Source organism: Trichoplusia ni, chromosome 1, assembly GCF_003590095.1.
Source record: "Trichoplusia ni isolate ovarian cell line Hi5 chromosome 1, tn1, whole genome shotgun sequence".
Taxonomy (NCBI): Eukaryota; Metazoa; Arthropoda; class Insecta; order Lepidoptera; family Noctuidae; genus Trichoplusia; species Trichoplusia ni.
Window position 1 is genome coordinate 12,758,290 of NC_039478.1, and position 23,933 is coordinate 12,782,222.

Below are 23,933 nucleotides of genomic sequence, written 5' to 3' on the forward strand. Positions count from 1 at the left end.
GCGTACGTCATAATCCTATAAAATGTTCATCGATTGCCGGTGTTAGGTAGCAAACAACTTTCATTGCGATTGAAACAGTGAATGTCAGGTACATTCACAGCATAAATACTTACTGTTATAGGTGCCAAGACTATACTAGTTAGCTCGTAGCGAATTTACCGTTTTTGGACCGCGAACTAACCTATAGACCCACTTAAGACGCGACATTGAAACAAATGAGCATCATACATATCTGCTGTTATACGATTATATTAATGGGTTCTGATGAGGCCTTAGACTATCTATACTGATGTTATAGAGGTATATTTGATGAGGTTGTGGCGCATTAGTGGGTTTCTCAGGGTTCAAAGAAACATTATTTTAGTATTGAGTATGTAGACATGTTATGACGACATGAGTATCTATATTTATCCGTATAAAACGCGACTTCTGAAGTGGGCACGGGACTGCTAAAACATAATATGTCAACTTTACTCTTTTTCTAAATGCGACGCACGTCAATATGAAGCAGTGCGTTTGTGGACAAGAGGTGTCGTTCTACACAATATGGCACCCTTCCACAACTATGTGTTGATCGACCTCCTGATTTAACAACATAATTCATACCTCATTAATTTTGTATTTTAAACACACAACTGCTAACTTAAATCTAGACTTAATTCGATCGTATAACTTAAAAGAAAGAAAAAAAAACGTAATATATTCCCATAGTATGTTATAAATACAAATAAAATTGAATTGCTACAAATGTAAAGTCACGCCGAATCACCAAATTACATGATGCTAAGCACAGAACAAAACAATGCCTAAAAAAGGCAATTTTGTGCAATTTTAGTCTCACCATCAAATTGTTTTGTTATTGAATGCTATTTTCCCCGTATCAACAGTGAGACATTTTTTGTCAAACGCACAGAATTAGAAACTTGAAGCAATTTTGTAATGCTTCCTGGACAGTCCAGTGGCTATATCTAGACCTACGGAACTACGGAACTGCTCAAACATTGAACGAGAACGAAGCCTTCCGCTTAGCGTGGTTCTCGTGCCTCTATCATAGACTGTGTAGCTGCAGACAACTTTATTAATGAGAAACACACACAGAGAAATGTATTAATAATTTAATTTTATAGCATACAGTAGTGAGTACGTAATACATGTATTTATTAGACGCATTTTATTTATTTATCATTTATGTACACAGACCAATAAAAGAAGCACAAATATAGAAAGACGTGTACAAAGGTACTGCTTATTTCTTTAAGAAATCTCTTCCAGCAGACCTGCGAAAGCATAAATAAGTTAGAAAAATAGACAATAGTGTACATGCATTGGAAAAACAGAAAGAGGTGAATATGAAAAATACAATTTTAAAAAAAGATGAAAAGATAACAAAAAGAGACAAACTATAATAAGATTACAATTACATAAATAAATATATACAATATAGATATAACACAACAGAAATTAAGATGACAGGTAGAGATCCTTTACTCGTCTCTTAAATATGGAAATAGATGAGGAATTCCGTATGTCAGGCGGCAGAGAATTCCATAATCGGACTGCGTGCACGGTGAAGGAGCAAGAGTAGAAGTCCGTGCTGTGGGGATGACTTATCGGCTGCGGATCCTCATACTTCATCACATTTTGTAAGTAAGTATTTAGAAATGTAATCGTAAACCAGGGTTCTAAATTTGTAACAAATAGTGAGAAATCCGAGTGTAGACACTTTTTGTTGTTTTACCCGATCTATAAGTGATGATAGAATTTCATGCAAGAGAAATAAAAATTGCACAAAAAAAAAAAAAGGCCTAAAATACAAGCTGGTTTGATTTCCAATAGATATTACATTGAAATGCAAAACTTGTTACCAAGGAAAGTACCGGTAACGGATGTAGGAAATGTCTCGAACAGGATGAAGCAGTAATAGTGAAACTTATAATTACAGTTTATTTACCTACTATATATACCTACAATGTAGTATTTATAGCAATTCTATATAATTTCCTATTTTACCGGATTCGACTTTAGATCTCTGTATGGGTCACTAATGTAGAGTCGAGTTGAGAAAAACAAGGAATAAGAGACAAAATTATTTTCGCCTATTGAGGATCAGTCGTTTCAACCACTTTGAACACAATTACACACCACTATCAAAACAAAGCTTTATTCAAGGAAACTCATATTTACATTTATAACACCATATTACTAAACGAATACGGTCATTTGCGGTCGTGTATTTTCAAGGATCGCTTTGCTGGAGGTTAACGTTCTAAGCTTAAAGCGATTTGGCTTATAAGTGTCCATAAATGTACCATGTTGTGTGTAATAATGCGATACAGAACGGTCCTCCTGACACGAACGCCTGTATTTCTTATGATTCATAAAAATCCCGAGAAGAACGTGTTGAACTCGCTCGCACGTTCGGTACCGTCGGCGTCATATAGGCCATCTGGGTAAAAATGACGAGAATCTGCTAACAAACAGATGCACGGACTGATTTTTACTACTACTGACTTTTAGGTAAATGTAGGATCCTTATAAACCTATTCACTTTTAAAATTTTATAAAACATCGAAAAAATCTAAATGTCGGGATCGTTTAATAGGCTCGAACGTCCTTTTCATTCAGTGAGCAGTATCTACAAAATCCAAAAGTCATCAGTGGTAACCAAAGCAATCAAAACTTATTTCCGTAATTATCCTTAAATTCAGTTCAATAACAAAATGGTATAAAAAAAAATTTGTTGTTATACAGGTTTGGGAAGCAAAGCAACCTTTTTTTAATTACGGTACCCCGAACAGGGATAACGAAATGTTATTGACTTTAAACGTTTATTTTTAGAATTGAAGTATTTCATAAATACCTTTTGGCACTTATCTTTAAAACGACTGCATGACGAAAACATCAGGACATTGAGATTGTCGAAATTACAACTCCACTTATGCAGTCCGTCTCTGCATGGGCAGGAGTCATTAGCTTTTAACCCGAGGGCAACAAAAAGCTGCTTTAAAAACAAGAATATCATCAGAATGGGAACAATCGGCTTAGCCTTAGGGATTCTCCCTTATAAGGAACTTACTATCGTATAAGCTTCTAAACAAAGCGTAGAACCAATAAGGGCATAAATAAACCTCTAGCCGTTTTAGTGTCAGACTACACTGGCGGTACTATTATTAAGCGTTGTAAATTGTACAGGAGGTGTGTACTGAGCATTACCTACATGTTTTACATACTTTCGCACACGACTTTGCCTGGGTTACAATGCAGTTTTTGGTTTGCGAACTATTTTAATTTGAAACTAAAGCAAACAATTTTAATCTTATTCGTAACATTTTGGAATCCTACAACCATAAACCTTGGTAGTTCAATGTTCAAACTCATCCCTAGAAAAAATATTGTATCCATCAGGAACATAAATTAAAACCAAGCTGTTTCTAATACCTTCATCAAAATCTTGATAAAGATAAACAGTTTTAATGGATGAAATATGGGTTGAAACGACATATACGGCATATATTTAATGTTTTTGCTCGTGAATAAAATGATTTGTAGGAATCTGAACTTAACAATTATCTTGTACATTTTAATACTGCGTATAATCGATTTTATTTCCCTCGACTGATGTAGTTATTATAACACATTATGATTTATTTTATGTTGGTACTTTGAACTTATCATTAATATAATTGCACAATTGCCGTCACAAACGAGATTAACAAGCATATTTTCCTTTAAAGATTATATCTTTTTTACGTTAAAATGTTTAAATGCTATATCAACTGTCAGCTGTCAGATTTTCAAAAGCTTTCCAACTCCTACTTCAAGGAAAATAAGCTTTTGATGTCATCGGTAAAGTACTCGTAGATGAAATTATGAACATGATCATGCAAACGAGAATCGTTTGCATGATAATGTTCATAATTTCATTAACCCTTTGAAATATAAAATTCCGTACGATTTACACATAAAATTCCGGCTACTAATAGGGCAGCGAAAGGGGTAATAAAAAAACAACTTAAACAAACGAACAAAACAAAACAAGATCAAAGCCGCGCAATGAATACCATTAGCAGAGATATAGTGCTTTCTTGTGTCGTTTTGTATGCGGCCCGTTACTTCGGCCTCATATCGACAGGTTTGAGTTTGCACCCCGCTGTGGGGTCCATGGACCAAAGCCAGGCCACCAAGACGCCATACCGCCGGTGAACGCCGCTCTGGAAACACCTGCACAACTTTCTTCGTGAGTATTTTTCTATTAGTAGTAGTCTCTTAGAAAGTGCCTGTGAAAGTGATTGTTGTTTAAACAGTTTAGTTGTTTCTTTTTGTGTTCGTTGTTTGGAATTTTACTGATCGATTAATGTATTTGTAACTGTATTGATAGATACAAAAGTTGTTAAGAAAAGTTGTAAATTTTAAGGATACGCATATGCATATTTCCATCCCCACATATTATCCCCGATATTCTCAACTGTGTTTATTATACTTCCAAAATGCACAAAGCTCAATACTTTTCACTATCTACATAAGCTACTTTATTAGTCTTAAATTAACTTCGATATTTACGCGATATAAAAAGGCTAAAAGCGGTATAAATTGAACAACTGTTCACTGACCTTGACACTGTCTGTTTTTGTTTCCTTGAACGTGCGTTGAACTTTCTTTGGCCCGGTTATGTTCGTGTTTACTCAAACAAATGAAAGTTTTAAGCTTCTTTTAAATATTTTTGAGAGCTTTTTTGTATAAAAAATATATGTTTAACTTTGTCTTTTCACCTTTCTATGATCTATTTTATTTAAATTGTAATGTTGCCGTTTCTTTGACGATAGAAAGCTTATATTAATGTTTTTGATCATATTTTGCTTGACCTCCAAAACTACTCAAAATTTTTAAACGAACCAATTGGCAACTTCAAGGATAAACATATTGGAGCCGTTATTTGCAGCAAAAAAATCTTATTTAAAAAATTCTATAACTTATTGAAACCTTTTTTGATACCAGGGACCAATAAAAATGAGGAGTTGGCTGCTATGTCTGTGCGTGCTGACGGTGGTGGTGTCATGCTACTCCCAGAACCGCTACGAGAACTTCAATGCTGATGCGATCATTCAGAACGACAGGATCCTGCTCGCCTACTACAAATGCGTTATGGACAAGGGGCCCTGCACCAGAGACGGGAAGAACTTCAAGCGTAAGTAACATTTTCTAGTCTTAAAAGTTAGAGAGAGAGGGATTATTAAAGCAGCTAAATTCCAAGATATCCTATCTTTGTCTCAGTTTTACAAGTCTAAACGGCTTATTAGTGCATAACATGAACTCTCTTTTTCAAGGCAATTATCTGCGTAGGAAAAACATAAATGTATTAAGCCTATCGATATGCTGTAAGAGTTGAGCTAGCCCCCAACTGATATAGATCCACGAGGTCGAATTAATTAATCAATCACGGGAAAGAAAGTCGACTTCTATCCAAAGCTTCAATGGGTCGAATGGACTATCAGCGCTTAAAAACAATAGCCCGTTGCCGTTGCCTCGTTTTCCAAAACATGATGGGTCATCATCACCACACCAGTCTTTGCGGTGTCGTGCCACAAAGGCTGGTGCATGAATGAATAGCGGGATGACATGAATCATGAAATCATGAATCTACATTGGGACCCGTCCGAGAAGGTGCAGAATAGGGTGTTATGGAAAGATTTGGAGGAAGCCCTACAGAGAAAATATGCGAATAGCCGAGTGGTAGAGGTCAACAAACCAACTGCGCGACCTGTTTGAACCCCACGTATGACAAGTATTTGTATGATCCTCCGATTCCTGTTCCGAGTCTGGGAGACTCAGCATGTGATATTTTTGTGAGTCTCAGCGACTCAAAAATTAGACTCCTAAACGCGGGACTTGCTTTTTTACAAATAAAAAAAAATGTTTATGTAAAAAAACAGGACGGTCTACATAAAAATGTATCGTGGGAATATTAATCATTTATACCTAAACTATGGTTTACAACTGTGAGAGCTTGTATCGATACGTTTAAAATGTAACCTCTCGATTGATCGATTGAAATAATCGATATGACTACGATAATTGTTGATCTACAAATGACTGCTCTTAAGGTTAGCTCTACTTATATAAGCTTTATAAAACCAGGCAATGTGGATGTTACCTTTTAATTTATGTAGGAAAACTTCTTACGTGTAATTTATGGCGTACACGATACTATGAGCATTAAACAATTCACCAGAAACATGTAATTAAATAAACTACGTTGGGTCTAACTGATGACTTTTGTACCTATTTTGATTATTTAACATTGCATATAAGATCTATTAGTTTAGTATATTTTTCTCACCTTTGCTCCATAATGATTCTTTGTGCTTACACTTATAAATGCTAATTCTAAAAATTGCGGATTACATCTTTGGAATGAAAGTAATAAGCTCAATATTTAAAAAAACCGCTCCATAAAGTGGCCATGGCTATTATTTATACATCTTTGACATTCGTCATGGGTAGTCAAAAAACAGAAAGTCTGGCAATCATACTATGGGTATCGTTATTGCCCGGGTAAGGCTTGAGGAGGTTACACAGTTAGTCGCTCCCTGTAAAACACAGCTGCATCAAATTAAACTGGAAGCCGTCCGATATTTGGAAAAGGGCTTAGATGATGATGAAATTATTATTCATCTTATATGTTTCATTCAAAAAGTTTACTCATAATAAATCTCCATCTTGTTTCAGGTGTCCTCCCAGAAACGTTAGCTACAGCGTGTGGTCGCTGTAATACGAAACAGAAGACGATCGTTCGCAAGCTGCTCCTCGGCATCAGATCAAAGAGCGAGCCAAGATTCTTGGAGCTCCTTGACAAATACAACCCTGACCGCTCCAACAGAGATGCCCTCTACACGTTCTTAGTCACTGGAAATTAATTTCGCGATTCGCTGTGGAGCTAAAGCATATCAGTTATAATTTAAACTATTTATTTCCCTTTTCGAAGGATCGTTAGAAACTGCAGTTTTTGGATTGCACTATTTATTTAAATTTGAGATGTTGAGATTTATTCTTAAAGTATGATTGATGATTAGTACGAGATGAAATAAGACTATTTTTATACCTAGGCATAAGTTAGCTTATCGATAAGTTTATTATTAAAGATATTTGACAACTTTTGTCTTGTTTTATTTCCGTTTACAAAAAATATAATCCTTTGCTTACGTACACGAGGATTAAATAAAATGCCTACCTGTTTAGTAATTAAATATGCGGTAAAACAATCTTCATTAAACCGATAATCACCAGGTAATATGCCCATGCATAATAAGTGGTGACATATTTGTAATACTGTTGTCTGTTCTTGGAAATAAAATACCTATCGGCACTATAAATATAGGAATTAACTCCTTGGAAGTCACAGTTCTTTGAGAGTGCTCGTATAACACCAGTGTAATACCAGTTACAATGAAGGCTGTACTATTGACCCTCTGCTTCGCGGTAGCCGTTCTAGCGCAGGACCAATACGAGTCCGCTAACGATAACTTCGACATCTCCGAAGTCCTGACAAATGAGAGGCTCCTTCACGCGTACGCAAACTGCTTACTCAACAAAGGACCCTGCACTCCAGAAGTTAAACAAGTAAAAGGTAAGAAAACCAACAATTAAAGTAAATCTTAACAACATTTATTCTAAAACTAAGTACATTATACACAAATCACATAAATTAAGAGTACAACTTATAATGGAAGCTATAAATAATTGTAAACTTGACTCCTACCTCATGTCTTTGATTGCTTTTACTATACTTCGTTACCATACTTATGGTCATATACTCTTTTGAATGTTTCAAAACAAACCCATCCTTGGGAGTGGTGTTTCTTGGCCTCTTCCCAAATCCCATTGAATTCTTCATCGGTCAAGTGTACACCCGCCTTATCGTACACGCTTCTCACAAGTTCTGGTGACCGTTTGGCGTACATATCACGATGAGTGATTCCAAGTATTGATAACGCACTTGGATTTATACAACATTTTGCGTCAGTTTCTTGTGGAAGACTAATTCTGTCTGCCTTACAGTAATCATCAGGCGTTACAGGGTAGTCTTCATCGAAATATCTCCCAGATGGCAGACCTGCCATTGGCCTTGTGTCTAATTCTTGTCCGGGCTTTATCATTTCTCTATACGTTGTAGTAAAATCTACACAGTCGGGCAGCATATCTATAATCTTCGGCAATTTAGGTGATGGTTCTCTAAAATTAATGATATGAACGAACTTCTTATATTCAATTAGAGAGCCATCGAGAGCCCCCCATAGTTCAAGAAGAGGCTCAATGGTAGCAGGTTTGAATCGTATGAATGCAGCTGTACATTTTTCATAAACAACTTCTTTGGGAAGCCATCCTGACTTCTCTTTATCCAAATATTTTAATTTTAAATAGAAATTTGCAAAAAAATTTGAATCGAAGCGTCTAGATAAAAATTTGCGCAAAGTGTTTAAATCGGCAAGACATTCCAAGTAAAAAGGTCTTCCAGCATTTAATCCACAAGTTGTAAAACATCCAAAAATTCCGTCCCTGGGTTCTAATTTTCCAAAAGAATGCCCTGGAGGTACGCATTCGATATTAGCGTTTGGCATTCTTGGAAGCCCAACTTTAGCATGTTTATAATCTTTCATATCTGCATCTAAAGATGATACTCGAGTATAACCAGTACCTCCTCCCAGTACGCTCTTATCAGATAAGCAACATTTAACGTATATTCCTCTTTTATCTGCTTTACAATTTACGCCAAATCTTTGTTGAGGATCATATGGTGGCTTACAATAATTACGATCAGTTTTATAACCCACCTGTTTTTTTGGTGAGGTGTTATCGGGTGGTTTTACTTTTGGCATTATTAGATCATATAGATTTTCACTACCTTTCGTTTTAATACCCAATCTTCTGTCATCAGCACGAGCTCCCTCAGGTAATAAGGGTGTTTGATCACGTGTTTGTCCAACGCACTTGTTCCAATAAGAATTATATGTCGTATTTCTCAATTCCACTACTAAAGTTGTAAATTTAGTTGGAATTGGAGGGTTTATGAGATCACGAGCTTCTGTAAACGGTCCGGCGTTTCGCATGTCAACAGTTTTCTGGCGCCTAGGCAGGTCTTTTGGTTCGGGTATTATGGCATCATGAATAAGTGCGTCTACATGGTCTTTTAGCAAATAATGTTGAAGATGATCGCTAACTTTTTCCGTACCTTGTTCCGTGACTTTGCCTGCGGCAATTATTCTATGTGGATCTCTTTCAATAAACATACCCCGATTGCCTTTGCCGCCTTGTGTTCGTGGAATGCAGACCTTTGACATCATTTTATTCTATTTTAACTAGGTATTTGTGATTGTATATTATTTTATAACTATAGCTATCAAAGAACAATGAAATGAACTAATAGCGTCACACACTTTGTATGTTTCTTTTTCTTGACAGCCAAAAAAGCCATAGACTACAATTAATATGACTTGGGGTGTTACGCCCTTTTATATCCGATTTATTTTTTATTTTTAATACTTCGGGCAGTAAGTAGTCTGTTAGTTTTGAATATATTTAAATAGCATATCACATTTTTTAAATACAGACCTCTGATTCAAACGCTTTGCATTTTGAATTAGTCCTGAAGCATTACTTTGTAAAGCATAGCTAATATAGTAGAAATACCTTATTTGGCTAAATAAATAAATTTAATAAAATAATAAGGGAATATACCCACTAAACCAAAGATTCATTTTATGTAAAAGTAAAATTGAAGTTAATTTTGTTAAAAATGTCAGTAGTTGAGGGAATATTACATATTTTTGTTAATGCTTTTACAGATAAATTGCCCGAAGCTCTGGCTACTCGATGCGCGAAATGCACTGACAAACAAAAGCAGACTGGTAAGGCGCTCGCTCAAGAAGTCAAGAAGAACCACCCCGAGACTTGGAAACAATTGGTAGCGATGTACGACCCTGAGGGCAAATACCAACAGGCTTGGCAAGACTTCTTGAAAGAATAAGGAAAACATACAATTAAACGTTTTATTAATTACTTCTCAAACAGAAAATAACAATTTTCAACTACAAATTATTTATAAAAAAATCTAAATTGACACAATATATATACCAAATAAATGTAAATCATTATGCATTCAAATCGATTTCTTCTTCTTTTATTTCATAAAGCTCCGGATGATTTTCTAATGTTTGTCTGAATGTTTCATAACAAACCCAACCTTGTGAATGAAGTTTCTTGGCTGCTTCCCAAACAGCGTTGAATTTTTCGTCGGTAAACTTTTCTCCAGCTGCCTCGAATACTCTTCTAACAGTGTGAGGCTCTCTTTTCTCGAACAAATCTCGATGACTAACAAAGAGCAATGTTAGGACACTTGGACTAATGCAACACCTAACGTCAGACTCCTGCGGAAGACAAATCGTGTCTGCTTTAGACAATCTCTCAGGAATGATAGGATAAGGCCGATCAAAATATCTTCCCGACGGCAATCCAGCTCTGAGCCCATTATCTACTTCCTGTCCAGGTTTAACCATTTCAGTATAAGTTGTGCGAAAATCAAGACAATCTTCCGGTAGGTCATGTATTTTAGGTATTTCTGGAGAAGGTATTCTGTAATTAAGAACGAGTACAAAAGTTTTATATTTAATTCTCTGTCCGTCGAAAGCTTCCCACATCGACAAAAGGGGCTCAATTAACGAATGGTCAAATCTTATGAGTTTCGTTGCACAATACTCATAAACGAAATCTTTTGGGAGCCAACCAGTTCTCTCTTTGTCGTAATATTTTAGATTCATGTAAAACTTATGGAAAAATGAAGGTAAAAATCGCCTGGAAAATCCCTTCCTCAAGGTGTTAAGATGATTCAAACATTTTCTAAAGAACGCAACCCCTGGATTGATTTCACAAAATGTTAGACACTCAGGTAAATTATCTGGAGCCTTGAGTCTACCAAAAGTATATCCATGTGGCACATCTTTAATGTTATTATTAGGTGCTAAAACTTTACTGATTCTTGGTTGAGTGGCATCCAAAAAGTTGGACTGTACGGAACTTATTATTGCTCTATCTGCGGTGCCAAGTATAGTCCTATCATCAGTGATACAACACCGGCCATATGTGCCTCGCTTGTCAACAAACGTACGGTATCCATAAGTGAAATCCTTAGAAAATGCTGGTGCACAATAGTTGCGGTTTACCTGCACGCCAGGTCCTTCAGAGTAAGGTGTTTTATCCGGTAGAGGAATTTTGGGCGTTATCACTTCATACAAGTCACAACTGTATTCAGTAGGTTTGCCGAAAGTTGTTCCAGTAGCGTCAAAACCTTCTGGAAGCATAGGTACAGGATCTCTAACTCTTCCGAGAGGTTTCTTCCAATATGATGTGTATGCCGTATCCATAAAGTCATCAACAAGACATTTAAATTTGGATTTAGTAGGAGGATTGATGAGATCAGCCACCTGATTAAAAGGACCTGAATTTCGTGTATCTTGGGGTATGGGCTTACGTAAAGGTGGGAGGGGTCGAGGTTTTGGTTCAGGGATTATAGCGTCACTTAAAAGAGCATCTGCAGCGTCTTTCAGTAGATAATGTTGCAGTGCTAGCGCAACAGTTTCCTGTGCCTGAGCTGAAGGCTTACCAGCTGCACAGACGTTTGGGTCTCGTTCTATGAATTTCCCAAGGTTCCCCTTCCCCCCAGAGGTTAATTTCATGCAGTTCTTAGGCATATTTTTGACTATAATTATTCATAAAAGTAATTAAAAATATTTTTGTATGTTACACAAAAATGAAAACTTGACTTATGTCATGATTTTTGTCGACATTTAAACTTTTTTCAATTAAAAATAAAGAAGTTTTCATATTAAAAAGAGTTTCTAAGTATATTTAAAGACCGTTGTTAGTTTTGAAGACTAATATGCCTATAACTAAGAGCAGCAATGAAAAGGTGTGTACAGGAAACTATTAAGGCTACTTATACAAGTCATGTCATTAAAATCAAGGGTCATCCGGCAGTAGGCATGATTCACAAACGTATCAGTAGCGACGTATCGATAATGCACACTTTACGATCGTACTCACGTCTTGTAGACCGTAATAATCACTTGTATTTGCTCTGTGCGCACTGGACAATGACAAACAAGGCTTTATATACAACTAGGTATTTGTCTTACACGCAGTCGTGTGTTATGGTATCCTGACTTGACACAGTTCATTCGTTAAATGATTGGATAATTGCTCGTCAATGGAGTTTCCGCAAAGTTTTTAGAAGTTTTCTTGAACCTCAGTGCGAATACAATACAACTAAATACGAACAGAGATACTATCAGAACGACTCTCATCATTAAAGCGTCGTTAGATGAATCTGATGAGGTATGTCTACATTGTCTATTCTACACTATTTACACAATCTTTTATTTATAAAGTAATTTGAATAAGTCTTCTTTAAGCTACACACTACTTAAATTTTTCGCTAAATGACAATCGACTAATTTTTTAAGTAAATTATGGAGTAATAGAGACAGCATAACGTAGGCAGATACCTCTGCACCTAAATTTTCCAATTAGCATTTTTCTGTACTCTTATTTGTACAAGAAAAAACACTATCTATACTTTGGTTCTCAGGTTCCTGAAAAGCTGATCAATTAGTATGTCATTTGCATAACCATCTTTGAATTCTAAGACAAGCCAATCAATCATACCAAAAGACTGCAAAATCTATTTCCTTCTTGCAATCACAGCGCTCGAAATAATTGTGGTGGTAGATGACTATAATCGACCTCTGTTAACTGGGATTATGTCTACTGTCATGTCTATCTATACTGTCTGTCTATACTGTCTTTCAATTGTTCATTTCAGGTTACAATGAAAACCGTCTGCATAATCTTGGCATTAACAACTATTGTAACAGCTGACTTTTATAACCCCAAGTATGACAGTTTTGACGTACAGCCTCTGATTGAGAATGACAGGATATTGATCAGTTACACCAGGTGTTTCTTAGACCAGGGGCCTTGTACCCCTGAAGCGAAGGACTTTAAAAGTAAGTCGAATTTTGAAGAACTTTTTCATTTCTACAAGCTGATTTATTCACAATTCAAATATTGTAGGTACCTACCGACGAACGGGATCAGATAATTATATATTCATCAAAATCCCCGTGAAGATAAGCTACGTTTTTTAGTAATATCTATGGCAGAAGATAAGACTAACTCTGTTTTCGATAGGCATTTTGCTTTTTTCTTGGTTCAAGTAGGTGGAAACATGAACTGAACACAATCAAACCACATAAAAGTTACATCATTCATTTATTTCTTTACAGAAGTAATACCTGAAGCTTTGGCGACCACGTGTGGGAAATGCAGTCCAAAACAAAAACAATTGATAAAGAAAGTGATTCAAGCGGTCATTGACCGCCATCCAGAGGCGTGGGAGCAGCTCAGCCAGAAATATGACAAGGAAAGAAAGTTCAAAGAGTCCTTCGATAAATTCTTAGCAGAGAAAGACTAATTTAAGTATTGCTATTAAGGTATCATCAGGCGCTTTGTATATACTATGCAAAATTGGATGTGTAATGTCAGATTTATTATAAGGATGTATGATACAAATGATTTAAATAATTATAATAAAATAACTCTAATTTTATTGAACTCAGTAATCTTTATAATATAAATGATACATAAATAAATTCGATAATTAGAATGGATACAAATAATTTATTGAAATAAACTCCAATTAAAGCTTTGGTAACTGCGTTTTTAATCACAATTTACACTTCCATCACCTATTCACTAGCTGTGGAACGTTCACAGCTAAGTCTTGCCACGTTACTGGCCCTTGGCAGCTTGGATCTTGTCCTTGTATCTGTCTTGGTAGATGTTGTCAGGGTCATACTTGGTCGCCAGCTCCTTCCACAAGTCCGGACGCCTGTTTACCAAGTGTCTGATCACCTTCTCTGAGCCAGACTTCTGTTTCTCCGTACACTTGACGCACTCGTGTTCGAGAGCATCGGGAAGAGTTTCCTTGAGGGCTTTGCCATCAGGAGTGCAGCGACCTCTATCGAGCAGGCAGTCAACGTAAGCTTTAAGAAGGCGTTGTGACTCTAGTATCTCATCCACATTAATGTTGTCCCATTTGTCAGTGTAGGTGGAGGCAGGCTTGGCCCAAGAGACCGCCACGCATAGTAACGCTACTGCTATAAGAAGTTTCATGTTGAATCTGTAAGAGAAAAATAAATTCTTTACTCATCGTACAGGAGATAATCACTACACTGAGAGTGTCAGTCTGAGAATTTCGTTTATATGATTTTAATACGCTGACTGTACAACGTCACATGTACACTAGCACTCATAACAGTCTACAATACCTATAGTATAAGGTACTATGCTCATTATCAACTGAACGTCCCAATTATGACTTCCTACAATTGACAGTTGCATTGCACCCGCTATTTGCTCTTTGACAGCGTGCCACAGCAATTACCTAATAGGTATCAATCAGTAGGTCCAGTCATGCATTCATTACAACTACATCTACATCTACATCTAGAATCAATAATTTTTCCACCAGTTTATTATAAAACTATACGACAATGGTTGGGAACCAGCTACGGATAATTGTTTAGTGGTGGTTCACGGACATGCAGTGTTGATATTAATTACTATGATTACCTATTGTCTCATTGTCAGGAGTGTGATAATGAACGATTGTTGCATTGCTCTTGGGCTTTACGAACAGATGTTTTATCCACGTCTTATTGGAGATATTTCCGATTATTTAATCGAAGCTAAAGTCATAGGAATCGTTTTGTAAAAAAAGAAATGGTTATTATTTAATCCTATAAAAGGACAACAAAAGAACCGGCGTTTGTTATGATAACTTAACCGACTTATTTTATAATAACGCGAACTATAACATGTTCTACGTTACATAACCTATGTTTATATTTAGGTAAGAGTGACACACCTGAGGAATGGCTGTACGATTAAATGTATAACACACGATGTAAGATTAGGTGTTACAGGGATATCAGTAAAAATAGTCATTAATGTGTAGATAACAGATCAGATGTGATACGTAGTCAGATACGTCATGCGTGATACGTAGGTAGGTACACTGATGGGATTCTAATTCGGTTTTAAGTGAAAATGTTCCGAAAACATCTGAGTCACTTTCACTTTATCCATCTAAATTCATCGATACGTTTAATAAGTATGAAAATGTAAAGAAAAAAAACCTTTAAAAGTTGTCTAATTGGCTTATTAAATTATTTTTATGTAGGTATCCTATAATTAGGATTTGTAAGATTTGAACTATTGCACAAGATAAGGTGAAAAAAAATTGTCTCCAGTTAAATTTCAAAAATAAAAAAAATGTCATTTAACACCAAAACGAAACAATTATTTTGAACAATTGAAATATTTACGGAAAATCCATTATTTTCTATACAAAAACGTTCATTAGTTTTGAATTAAATTATTAAAAAGGGACTCAAAAATACTACCCAAATGTGAAACGTCATAAAAGCTACAAAAATTGATTTATCGATCAATAACCTAATCAATCAAAAACTAAACCAAATTTACCGTTAACACTACACGCACACAGCAAATTTATTGGGTTATTATTTACGATTAGGGGTGTTATACTGTTATTTTATTTTATTATTAAATGGTATAAATAATTGAAAAGAAAGGTTTAAAGGGTAGTCCCACTCACCGGTCGTCGTGAGCTCTGTTCGACCCTTCGCTGGGCTGTGACGCCTGCATCTCGACAAAACACAATTTATACTGCATTCACCACTTGAATTAATCAAGCATTGTGACGACATTTTGCATATAATAACCATCGGGATATCATAAACAATGGTGTTGCATTACGAGGTAGTTTTAATTAGAAGAACAAGTACGTATCGGTCAGCGATCGAGATGATTTGTCGAGTTGCGTGTTACTTACAAGTTTAATCTCGATATAGGACACGGATTATGATGACTCAATTGTTCTTGTCCGACTTCAAAAAGGAGGGATTCTTTTTTCATAACGACGTAATAGATGAACCAGTTATTTTTTTTTTAGGTATTTAAGGTGAAATGATGAAGCTGTCATTTCAGCAAGTTTGTCTCAAATAGTTTTTATTTGAAGTCGGTTTTATTCATAAATTTTAAATAATTTATATGGTTCATGTTTTTTTTTCTTATAAACTTAATGATTAGTAACATTGCGTATTAATAACAAAAAGCACATACCGTAAATGCTCCTTAGGAGCTTTTCTTCGGTCTGGATCTTGAATTATTTTCTCTTCATATAAAATTATTTAAATGATTAACACAATACAGTAAAGCAGATAATTATGGACTGCATTTACAATTAATATTTAAAGGAAGTGACAATCACACGTCCGATTGTTTTCAGGGTGTAATGTGCCACTGATATCAAAGGCACATGTAGGAACTCAAACAATAGATTGATTTAATAATATTGTCCAAGTACGTCTTTATTTTGAGTCAAGCAATGCCTTCTCATCTACATATTTCTGATGTTTAAAGAAATGTGCAATCGTTGCGATCACGCCCTACAGTCACTTTACAATCCCATTTTGAGCTCAATCATAACAATTAAGTAAGCTAAGTATTCCTACAAACTGATTAAATCAATATTATAAAAAGATTTTTACCAGTGACAAGGTAAAATTTAAAATTTCCCTACAAAAAAAAACCGCATCCAAATCGGTTCATTCGTTTAGCAGCTACGGTGCCACAGACACACATCTTACACCTTTCTTATAAAAGAGCTTATAATCCTAAAAAGCTTCAAACTACCTATACTAACCTCATGGTCTGTCTTTTTGTAAATCTATGTAAATAATACGATAGCATTAACTTAAAATAAGATAGAGATAGATAGAGACAATTTTTTTTCTCATTTAGCTACAAAGTTAATTTGCATTGTACATTTTAACATTGAATATGACATTCAAAGTTTAGTTCCTTTGTTTTCTAGTTCACTTCCTCTTGTCCATAACGATTATATTTGCGATAGTTCCTTGAATCACGCAAAGGAAGACTTTACCTGCTAGACAAATGAAAGACAATACTTTGTAATAACTAGATCAAATTATACGTAGGTAATTAGTTGTTAATAACGTCCCTCGTTTGAAATTCGATGATATTTGAAATTCGAAAGTTTGTGTTTGTAGGTGTACCTATAATGTTTATTACCACTTAACTCTCGAAATTTAGTATGGAGGTACCTGGCATCTTGTGTTGTCAAAGACTGGATGTCTTTGACAACACAAGATGCCAGGTGGGCGAAGACGTATAATAATGCTACACAACTGATTTTATTAGTATGAACGATAACCTAGGATTACAGCTCTATTTTAAATTATATCAAATGTGTATGTGTAATTTAACTGTGATGGGGTTATAGTCAAATAGACGACGAGGGCTGCATTCATAAAATATCCATAGTTAAGATCCCATCGCTGAACTTTAAGTAAATAAATTTTCCTACAAACAAGTCCAAATGTTAAAATATGACAAGCAATGAGTCAGAGAGACTACGTGACCGAGACTCGAAGGAAACAGGATAATATTTAACACAAGGGCGGCAACTTAGTTGTAACTAGAAAACATCTTGAATGTGTAATTGACCTCATAAATGCAAATCAAAGGAGGGGACGAAAAATGCTTAAGGTAAATTATGAAAGGAAAATTAGTGGTTATATTTCGGGTGAAAAGAAAAACAGAGCAATGGATTTCCTAAATACTTAATACTAAACTAATACAGTCTTTATATTGATGGAATGAACCAGGACAACTTTTAACATGCGACCAGAAAATGTAAGGTCGTAAGGTCTTGCCTGCAGGCAGCCCTGTCATCCGATCAGCCAGGAAGGAGAGGGGCATGTCTTTCTGCACGTCTGTTCCTGCAAGGAGTAGGTAGGGTCTAAACACAAACCCTTTGAAAAGAAATCCTTACCAGGATTGAGGACAGCCAGAGACATGGAGAGCAAGTGCGAGCCATCCCGTGGCTCTTGCTCTGAAAGTTTAAGCTGTACCAAAGCTCAACGTGTATTTAGTTTTCGAAAGTCCGACATTTCCCCACGTAGTTGGATAATACCCCCACGTCGTGAATTGATGCTTTCAACCCCGAAGAAAAGGAAGGTTTATTATCTGGGTGGATTGGAGATATTACCCAAGATACACTGTTACTAACCTACATCAACACACTGATTTTAGTCTTCTGTACAATTCATAATTACGTTTCGGTGGGAAACAAAATTTTGAAATAATCTTCATGTTAACAAAATTTGTAAATAAAAATCTCAATTTTAATCACATACTGTATCTGCTAGTTTTAGCCGGAGATTTGCACAAACGGCATTGAATGGAACAAAAACATTTTTCATTAGTACTTACCGAATAGGTACTGGGAATAAATATTTTGCTTGATTCGCGTTAACAATTAGCAATTTTAGCTATTGTTCAAATTAGGAAATACCTATTATTATTTTAAAATGTTCTGTTCTCTAAACATTATATGTAATACTAATATTTTACATTTTGTACCTAAACTAGCCGACCCGATGGACTGGTCCGCAAAAACCCAAAATTGCAAGCCTTTTGGAATAGTCCATTGAACAAGTAACGTAAAAAAAGTGTATATCAATATTAAGTTACACACAAACAATAAACCAGCCTTTTGATCACAGGTAGAGTCGACTAAGCGCTTGCGATGCCATCTTAAATTTCACTTTAGTGCACCTTCCATACTTCCGTGCTATCATCTTACAAAGCATTTGTTTTATGTCAATAGAACCAAAATCGATTTAGAGTTGAAAGTTTCAAAGAAATTACAAGACAAAAAGTCGTAATTCATCAACGAAATTAATTTCCTTAAATGATATATTTTATAAACTATAAAATTGTTATTTCACTTTAAATAAATTTATGCACTATTTTTAATTACAATAACACTTGTAAGTTTAATAAATGGCGTGTCGTTACTTTACACGAGATTACCATAAAAAAACTCATTGACAATTAAAGTTATTAGCCAATTGCCTGCAAATTGCTTAACTTAAACTACGGCTTAAATTGCAACAAAAGAGGATTTAATTTGATGTAAATTTAAATTGTTCTTGTCAGTAGATACGTTAAACATTGTTTACTACTAATTAAGAATTTGTTAGATAATGTTATTGTTGTTTGAATTTCAATTTACCTTTTCTTGAAGTCGCGACATCGTAATATACAAAGAAACTGTTGTACAATTATATTAGATACTGTAATGTATTGTTGTCTTTTGTATTTTGATAAATAAATAAACTATTAAGACCAATTTCAAGTAAAAAATAATTTGATAATAGTTTTAGAAAAAAAATATCTGTTTCATCATCAAACATATCGATTTATCATTGATCAGTGATCAATACAAATTATAAATGTTTTATTCTAAAACTTAGAATGCTAACTACATATGTCTAAAAGGTTTTTCTTTATTTAAGACTTGCTAAAAAGATATATAAGACTTGCTAATCAATTTATAATAAACTGCTAGGTAGCACCTTAACGTCAAATGCATTTGCTGTTGAGATGGGTGTAACATTAAAAAAAAAAAACAGAAAAAACACTAGGATTGTTGTTCCACTAGACGTCTTTATTCATTATAATTTATTATGTTTAAAGATAAACAATAAAAACTTGTAGTGAGGTAATTATACATCTATTAGCGATATCGCAACTATATATACAAATAGAAAAATCTAATAAATTCCTTTGTTTGTCTGTACACACAATGAGTACCTACTGTGTTGGTTTTTGCATGCAAGGAAACGCTGAACGTAGGCGAAGTCGTGGAAGATTCAAGTAGAAATGGAAGTGCCCATGAAATGTAGGTATTACGAAAACCGGTGTCAAACATACACATAATTAAATTTATAGATCCCATAAGAGTTTAGATTAATGATTACACCTATATATTTTAGACAAAATTTTAAACTGTTAGCTACTATATAAATATTTTACATAACTTACGACATATTGGTGAAAATCTGTCCAGAATAAACTAAGGTTAATCATCATCTCATAACAGTGACACACGTATACACTTCCTTCCACTTCTATTTTCCAGGGTCGATTGCATAAGTTGTCATGAAATCTGTCACATTGTACGAACATATCATATTCTGGCGTTATGTAAACCAGGAATTGAATTCTTAATGATCCTAGACGCTTGACAATGGTGGATGGTGATTGCGCATGCGCGAGCCTCCATGTTGGATGCGCGGGCGCAGCCTGAATAACCGTCGCGTGTTCGAAGCTTGTATTGAGAAGCACGATTTTGTATTGGAAAACGTAATTTTAATTATGATTTGTGATTAATTAATAATCGGTTGATTGGTTAATCAGAAATTATTAAATTAAGCTTAATTAATACAATGAAAAGTATATATTTGTTAACTTGTTTAACAGAAGCATCTGACAGTAACAAGTGACAGTCAATTTATTTTACTCCTTTGGTATGTTTTTATTGTTATGATTTTAAATGTGTTTATTTTGATATATAGTTCAACAGCTTAAAAAAGCCTCCTCCCACAAAGCAAGATGACGTCTAAGGCACCGTTTACCTTCTGCAACATCAACATCCTAAAATTTAATGGTAGAAGTCATTTGATGATTTCCCGTCGAAAAAAGGCCTTCTCATCCATTCGCAATGTTTTTTGGCGAAGACTCTTACCACCTAAAACACACTGTAGTAACCCTTCCCTAAACTTTGATCATCTGTTTTCATACTACATTTTTTTTTTAATTCATCTTGAAAAGTTTGGGAAGTCTATCGAACATTCGCCGTTTCATTTAATGTTCAACTAAAAGAACAAAAAGCCTTGATTTACACCAATGTTTATGTAGCAATTAAAGTTATACAGATGAACTATTCGTGATACAGAATAAAAATGGCGTCGATATTCCCAGAACGAAGCCAAAGGTGAGACAATAATAACAAGATATTAATATGCTAATTGACAATACATAAGTTAGTTAGTTGCGACCTTGTGTACATGTCGCTCGAAAAGGCGCCAAGTAGACTGTGAGTCATAGAATACAGGGTATCTAGTGACCCTTTAAACCAGGTCTTAAATAATGATAGACAATAAAATTATTAAATGCAATTTTTTGATAATAATTATGAGATATCAAGCACACGACACGTTGTTTATCTGCGATAGAGTCCTAAGCTATATAACCAATTTCACTCATATTTGCTAACCGTGTGCAGATTGATGAAAACTGAAAGTAAGTGCGTACATATTTTTTTTATGTTAGTATTATTATTTTTGCTTCCAAACGGAACAAAGTTCGCCGAGGCAGCCAGTGCTTTTGTATATTTCACGAACCTGCATTTGTTTTAACTGTCTTTGGGAAAGGAGTTGTCTTTTTAGTAAATTGATTGATATATTAATTGCAACTTGTGCTGGAAAGTTTAATATAAATTCTTTTTAAACTTAACCCGTCCTTTCTACAACATTAGTATTTATTTTTGTCATCTTGCACCAACGACTAACTTCATACCAAATGTTTCGCTCTGTTTTGGCTCGATTACATAATCGTGAACAAGCAACTAACAGAGTTTCAGTTATTTCCCAATGGATAGATCTAGGGATTCAGGATTTAAATGCATAAAAACTATTCGACCATTAAAACCATCTCTTCCTAACGTCAGTTGTGAAGGTACCCAACACATTACCACCAACCATCCAATTATGACACGTTACTGTTAATGCAACAATGTAAAATTTCCGCAAACTCAATATCGTAATCAGTTCATCTACACGTCTTGTAAATTACATGCAAATCATACGTTAAGGCTTGCCTATTAATTAACCTAACTTAGAAGAGCACGTAACTTATAGGTCGAACTTGCTCCAATATACGTATTGTAAACAAGTTATGGACTTTCAACATCATCTGCAAAGTATCCGAGCAAAACGATACTCCTTAAGACTTTCTGGCTTTTGCCTACCCAAAATAACTGTAACTTCTTTTTCTCTTGTATAGCATATAAGGTGTACCTATTCTTCGTTGATGATCTATATAAATAAATAAATAAATAATCTACAATGGACAGCCGAAATCGAAAAAAAAATTACGACATCACCATGGTCACCCATCCATGGACCGAGCGAGCCAAGTTCTACATGACTTACGTGACCACGAGGTTTTTCATTAATTGCCCGGACATATTTTTATAGCTTCTGAAAAATTAACAACTTTGTCTAGAAATAAGTTTATCATGTCAAAAAAAGTTTAATCTCCAATACAATTTACCGAACCATTAAAATTTTGTAGAACTTAATTTTTGCTTTGATAATTAAGTTTCCTCCTGTGATGCTTTTGGAGGAAGCGGTTCACTTTTATAGGTACAGGAGTTAAAAATAACATTAAATAGAAACGCGTTGTTCAGCGTCCTCTATCGCGTGTGGAAAAATACACGAGAACCATTGAAAATGATCGAACAAGGCACATAAAGAATGCTGCAATAGTTCCTATGAAACCCACTTGTAGATGGCGTTAACAGAAACGATTAGCAAGATTATTAAGACAAGTGATAAAACAGTATCAATTGATTTTATAGTGACTGCATTATTTATAAGATTTCCTTTTAAAGTCAACGTTGTAGTGACTGTTTTAATGTTATAAGAGTCAATATTTCCGCTTGATGTATGATTAAGGACTGCCTTTGAATCTAGAACTATTGGGCAAATATGGAACCTAAGCGCGGAAAGGGTTTCTAAAAATCTTGTCTTTAAAAATCCTTCTAAAATTAATATTCTCAGCGTACTGAACTAAAGCATCCCCCAAATTGCACCGTAACACCTTCTTGATGATCCGATCTCAAAGGGCTCGAAAAGTGAAGGACATCTTTTATATTTAGATTATTCATTCCTTCAATCAATACAGCTTCTAGAAATTTCACTTACTGCATACACATAAAACTCGATGAAACATTATATCGTGCATATTTTTCCTTATAAAATAATATCTTATGACGAAAATGACCTAGATGAGTTGTTTGTAACATTTTTTATTTATGAATTATGACGTTATAATGGACCGTGAACTTATAATTATGTTCGGATAAACAAGATCAAGTTATATGAACAAGGTAAGTTGCGGTTGGATTTCCCTCAAGTGTTCAAATAATTAAAGTGCATGTTTATTTATAACTTTGTGGCAAGAAAATAGGGCGAGTTTTAATGTGTTTATTAGTCATCTGTTATCGCGAGAAGAATGGAAGCTAAGCACGTTACAGTAGGTCAGTTTCGCCTCATTAATTTAAAGTTAGGTCATTTATTTCAAATTGTCGCCCATACGTATTTTTTTATTTTATACTTTACTGGTCTTATTTTATACTAAGGCCCCGCTGTCTGTCACCAAGCTGTACCTCTTGATCTAAGATTGCTAGACAGTTGAACCTTTACATATAAAAAGCCTTTCGTAGCTACTACTTACTGTTATAACAACAAGTAATCGAAATAAAAATCGAGATTCAGTAACAGTGAACATTCGCACTTGAAGTGATTTTAGTCACTACTTTTTATTCTTGAATGAGTTAGGCCATTGCCATGAATTAAAAATAAATAATATCACAGTTTCGAGGTACATTTCAAGATTTTCCCAGCATACAGCTGATCTTGAAAAAGTAGGTCAACCAACACAAAACACCATCGTTTGTATTGTGGAAAACTCCAAACCAGGGCTATGATTTGTACAATTATTCTGAGGTAAGTCCAAGTAAAGTTTATGTCCGTCACAGAACGATGAGATTCGTCAGCAAGTAAGGGACAGGTCGTGTAATTTTGATAAATACATGTTTACCTAACGTCGGGCTGGTTAGCAACGTCAGTGTCATGCGTAAA

General features: G+C 34.9%; 6 protein-coding genes across 8 annotated transcripts; 3 read left to right on the forward strand and 3 right to left on the reverse strand.

Moving 5' to 3' along the window:
* Positions 1-4,181: 4,181 nt before the first annotated feature.
* On the forward strand, positions 4,182-7,014 carry LOC113495330 (ejaculatory bulb-specific protein 3-like). The gene is made up of 3 exons (XM_026874013.1): positions 4,182-4,237; positions 4,996-5,185; positions 6,727-7,014. The coding sequence occupies exons 2-3, from the start codon at positions 5,008-5,010 to the stop codon at positions 6,912-6,914; spliced, it is 366 nt and encodes a 121-aa protein (XP_026729814.1). The 5' UTR covers positions 4,182-4,237; positions 4,996-5,007; the 3' UTR covers positions 6,915-7,014.
* A 364-nt stretch (positions 7,015-7,378) lies between these two features.
* On the forward strand, positions 7,379-10,090 carry LOC113495338 (ejaculatory bulb-specific protein 3-like). The gene is made up of 2 exons (XM_026874023.1): positions 7,379-7,624; positions 9,840-10,090. Exons 1-2 carry the CDS (start codon positions 7,444-7,446, stop codon positions 10,019-10,021), a joined length of 363 nt encoding a protein of 120 aa, XP_026729824.1. The 5' UTR covers positions 7,379-7,443; the 3' UTR covers positions 10,022-10,090.
* Positions 7,641-9,792, reverse strand: LOC113495222 (EF-hand domain-containing family member B-like). The gene has a single exon (XM_026873848.1). It carries the CDS (start codon positions 9,336-9,338, stop codon positions 7,779-7,781), a length of 1,560 nt encoding a protein of 519 aa, XP_026729649.1. The 5' UTR covers positions 9,339-9,792; the 3' UTR covers positions 7,641-7,778.
* A 48-nt stretch (positions 10,091-10,138) lies between the features above and the next one.
* Positions 10,139-11,829, reverse strand: LOC113495206 (EF-hand domain-containing family member B). 2 transcript variants are annotated; one of them, XM_026873837.1, is made up of 2 exons: positions 11,214-11,827; positions 10,566-10,626 (listed from the first exon to the last, which is right to left on the reverse strand). In XM_026873837.1, exons 1-2 carry the CDS (start codon positions 11,739-11,741, stop codon positions 10,603-10,605), a joined length of 552 nt encoding a protein of 183 aa, XP_026729638.1. In that variant the 5' UTR covers positions 11,742-11,827; the 3' UTR covers positions 10,566-10,602. The 2 variants fall into 2 exon arrangements, with proteins under 2 accessions (XP_026729630.1, XP_026729638.1); XM_026873829.1 differs by having other exon boundaries at positions 10,139-11,829.
* A 198-nt stretch (positions 11,830-12,027) lies between these two features.
* Positions 12,028-13,762, forward strand: LOC113495323 (ejaculatory bulb-specific protein 3-like). The gene is made up of 3 exons (XM_026873998.1): positions 12,028-12,384; positions 12,872-13,055; positions 13,335-13,762. The coding sequence occupies exons 2-3, from the start codon at positions 12,878-12,880 to the stop codon at positions 13,520-13,522; spliced, it is 366 nt and encodes a 121-aa protein (XP_026729799.1). The 5' UTR covers positions 12,028-12,384; positions 12,872-12,877; the 3' UTR covers positions 13,523-13,762.
* Positions 13,748-16,453, reverse strand: LOC113495286 (ejaculatory bulb-specific protein 3-like). 2 transcript variants are annotated; one of them, XM_026873958.1, is made up of 3 exons: positions 16,258-16,453; positions 15,731-15,774; positions 13,748-14,230 (listed from the first exon to the last, which is right to left on the reverse strand). In XM_026873958.1, exon 3 carries the CDS (start codon positions 14,221-14,223, stop codon positions 13,840-13,842), a length of 384 nt encoding a protein of 127 aa, XP_026729759.1. In that variant the 5' UTR covers positions 14,224-14,230; positions 15,731-15,774; positions 16,258-16,453; the 3' UTR covers positions 13,748-13,839. The 2 variants fall into 2 exon arrangements, with proteins under 2 accessions (XP_026729759.1, XP_026729767.1); XM_026873966.1 differs by lacking the exon at positions 15,731-15,774.
* Between the last annotated feature and the right edge of the window lie 7,480 nt (positions 16,454-23,933).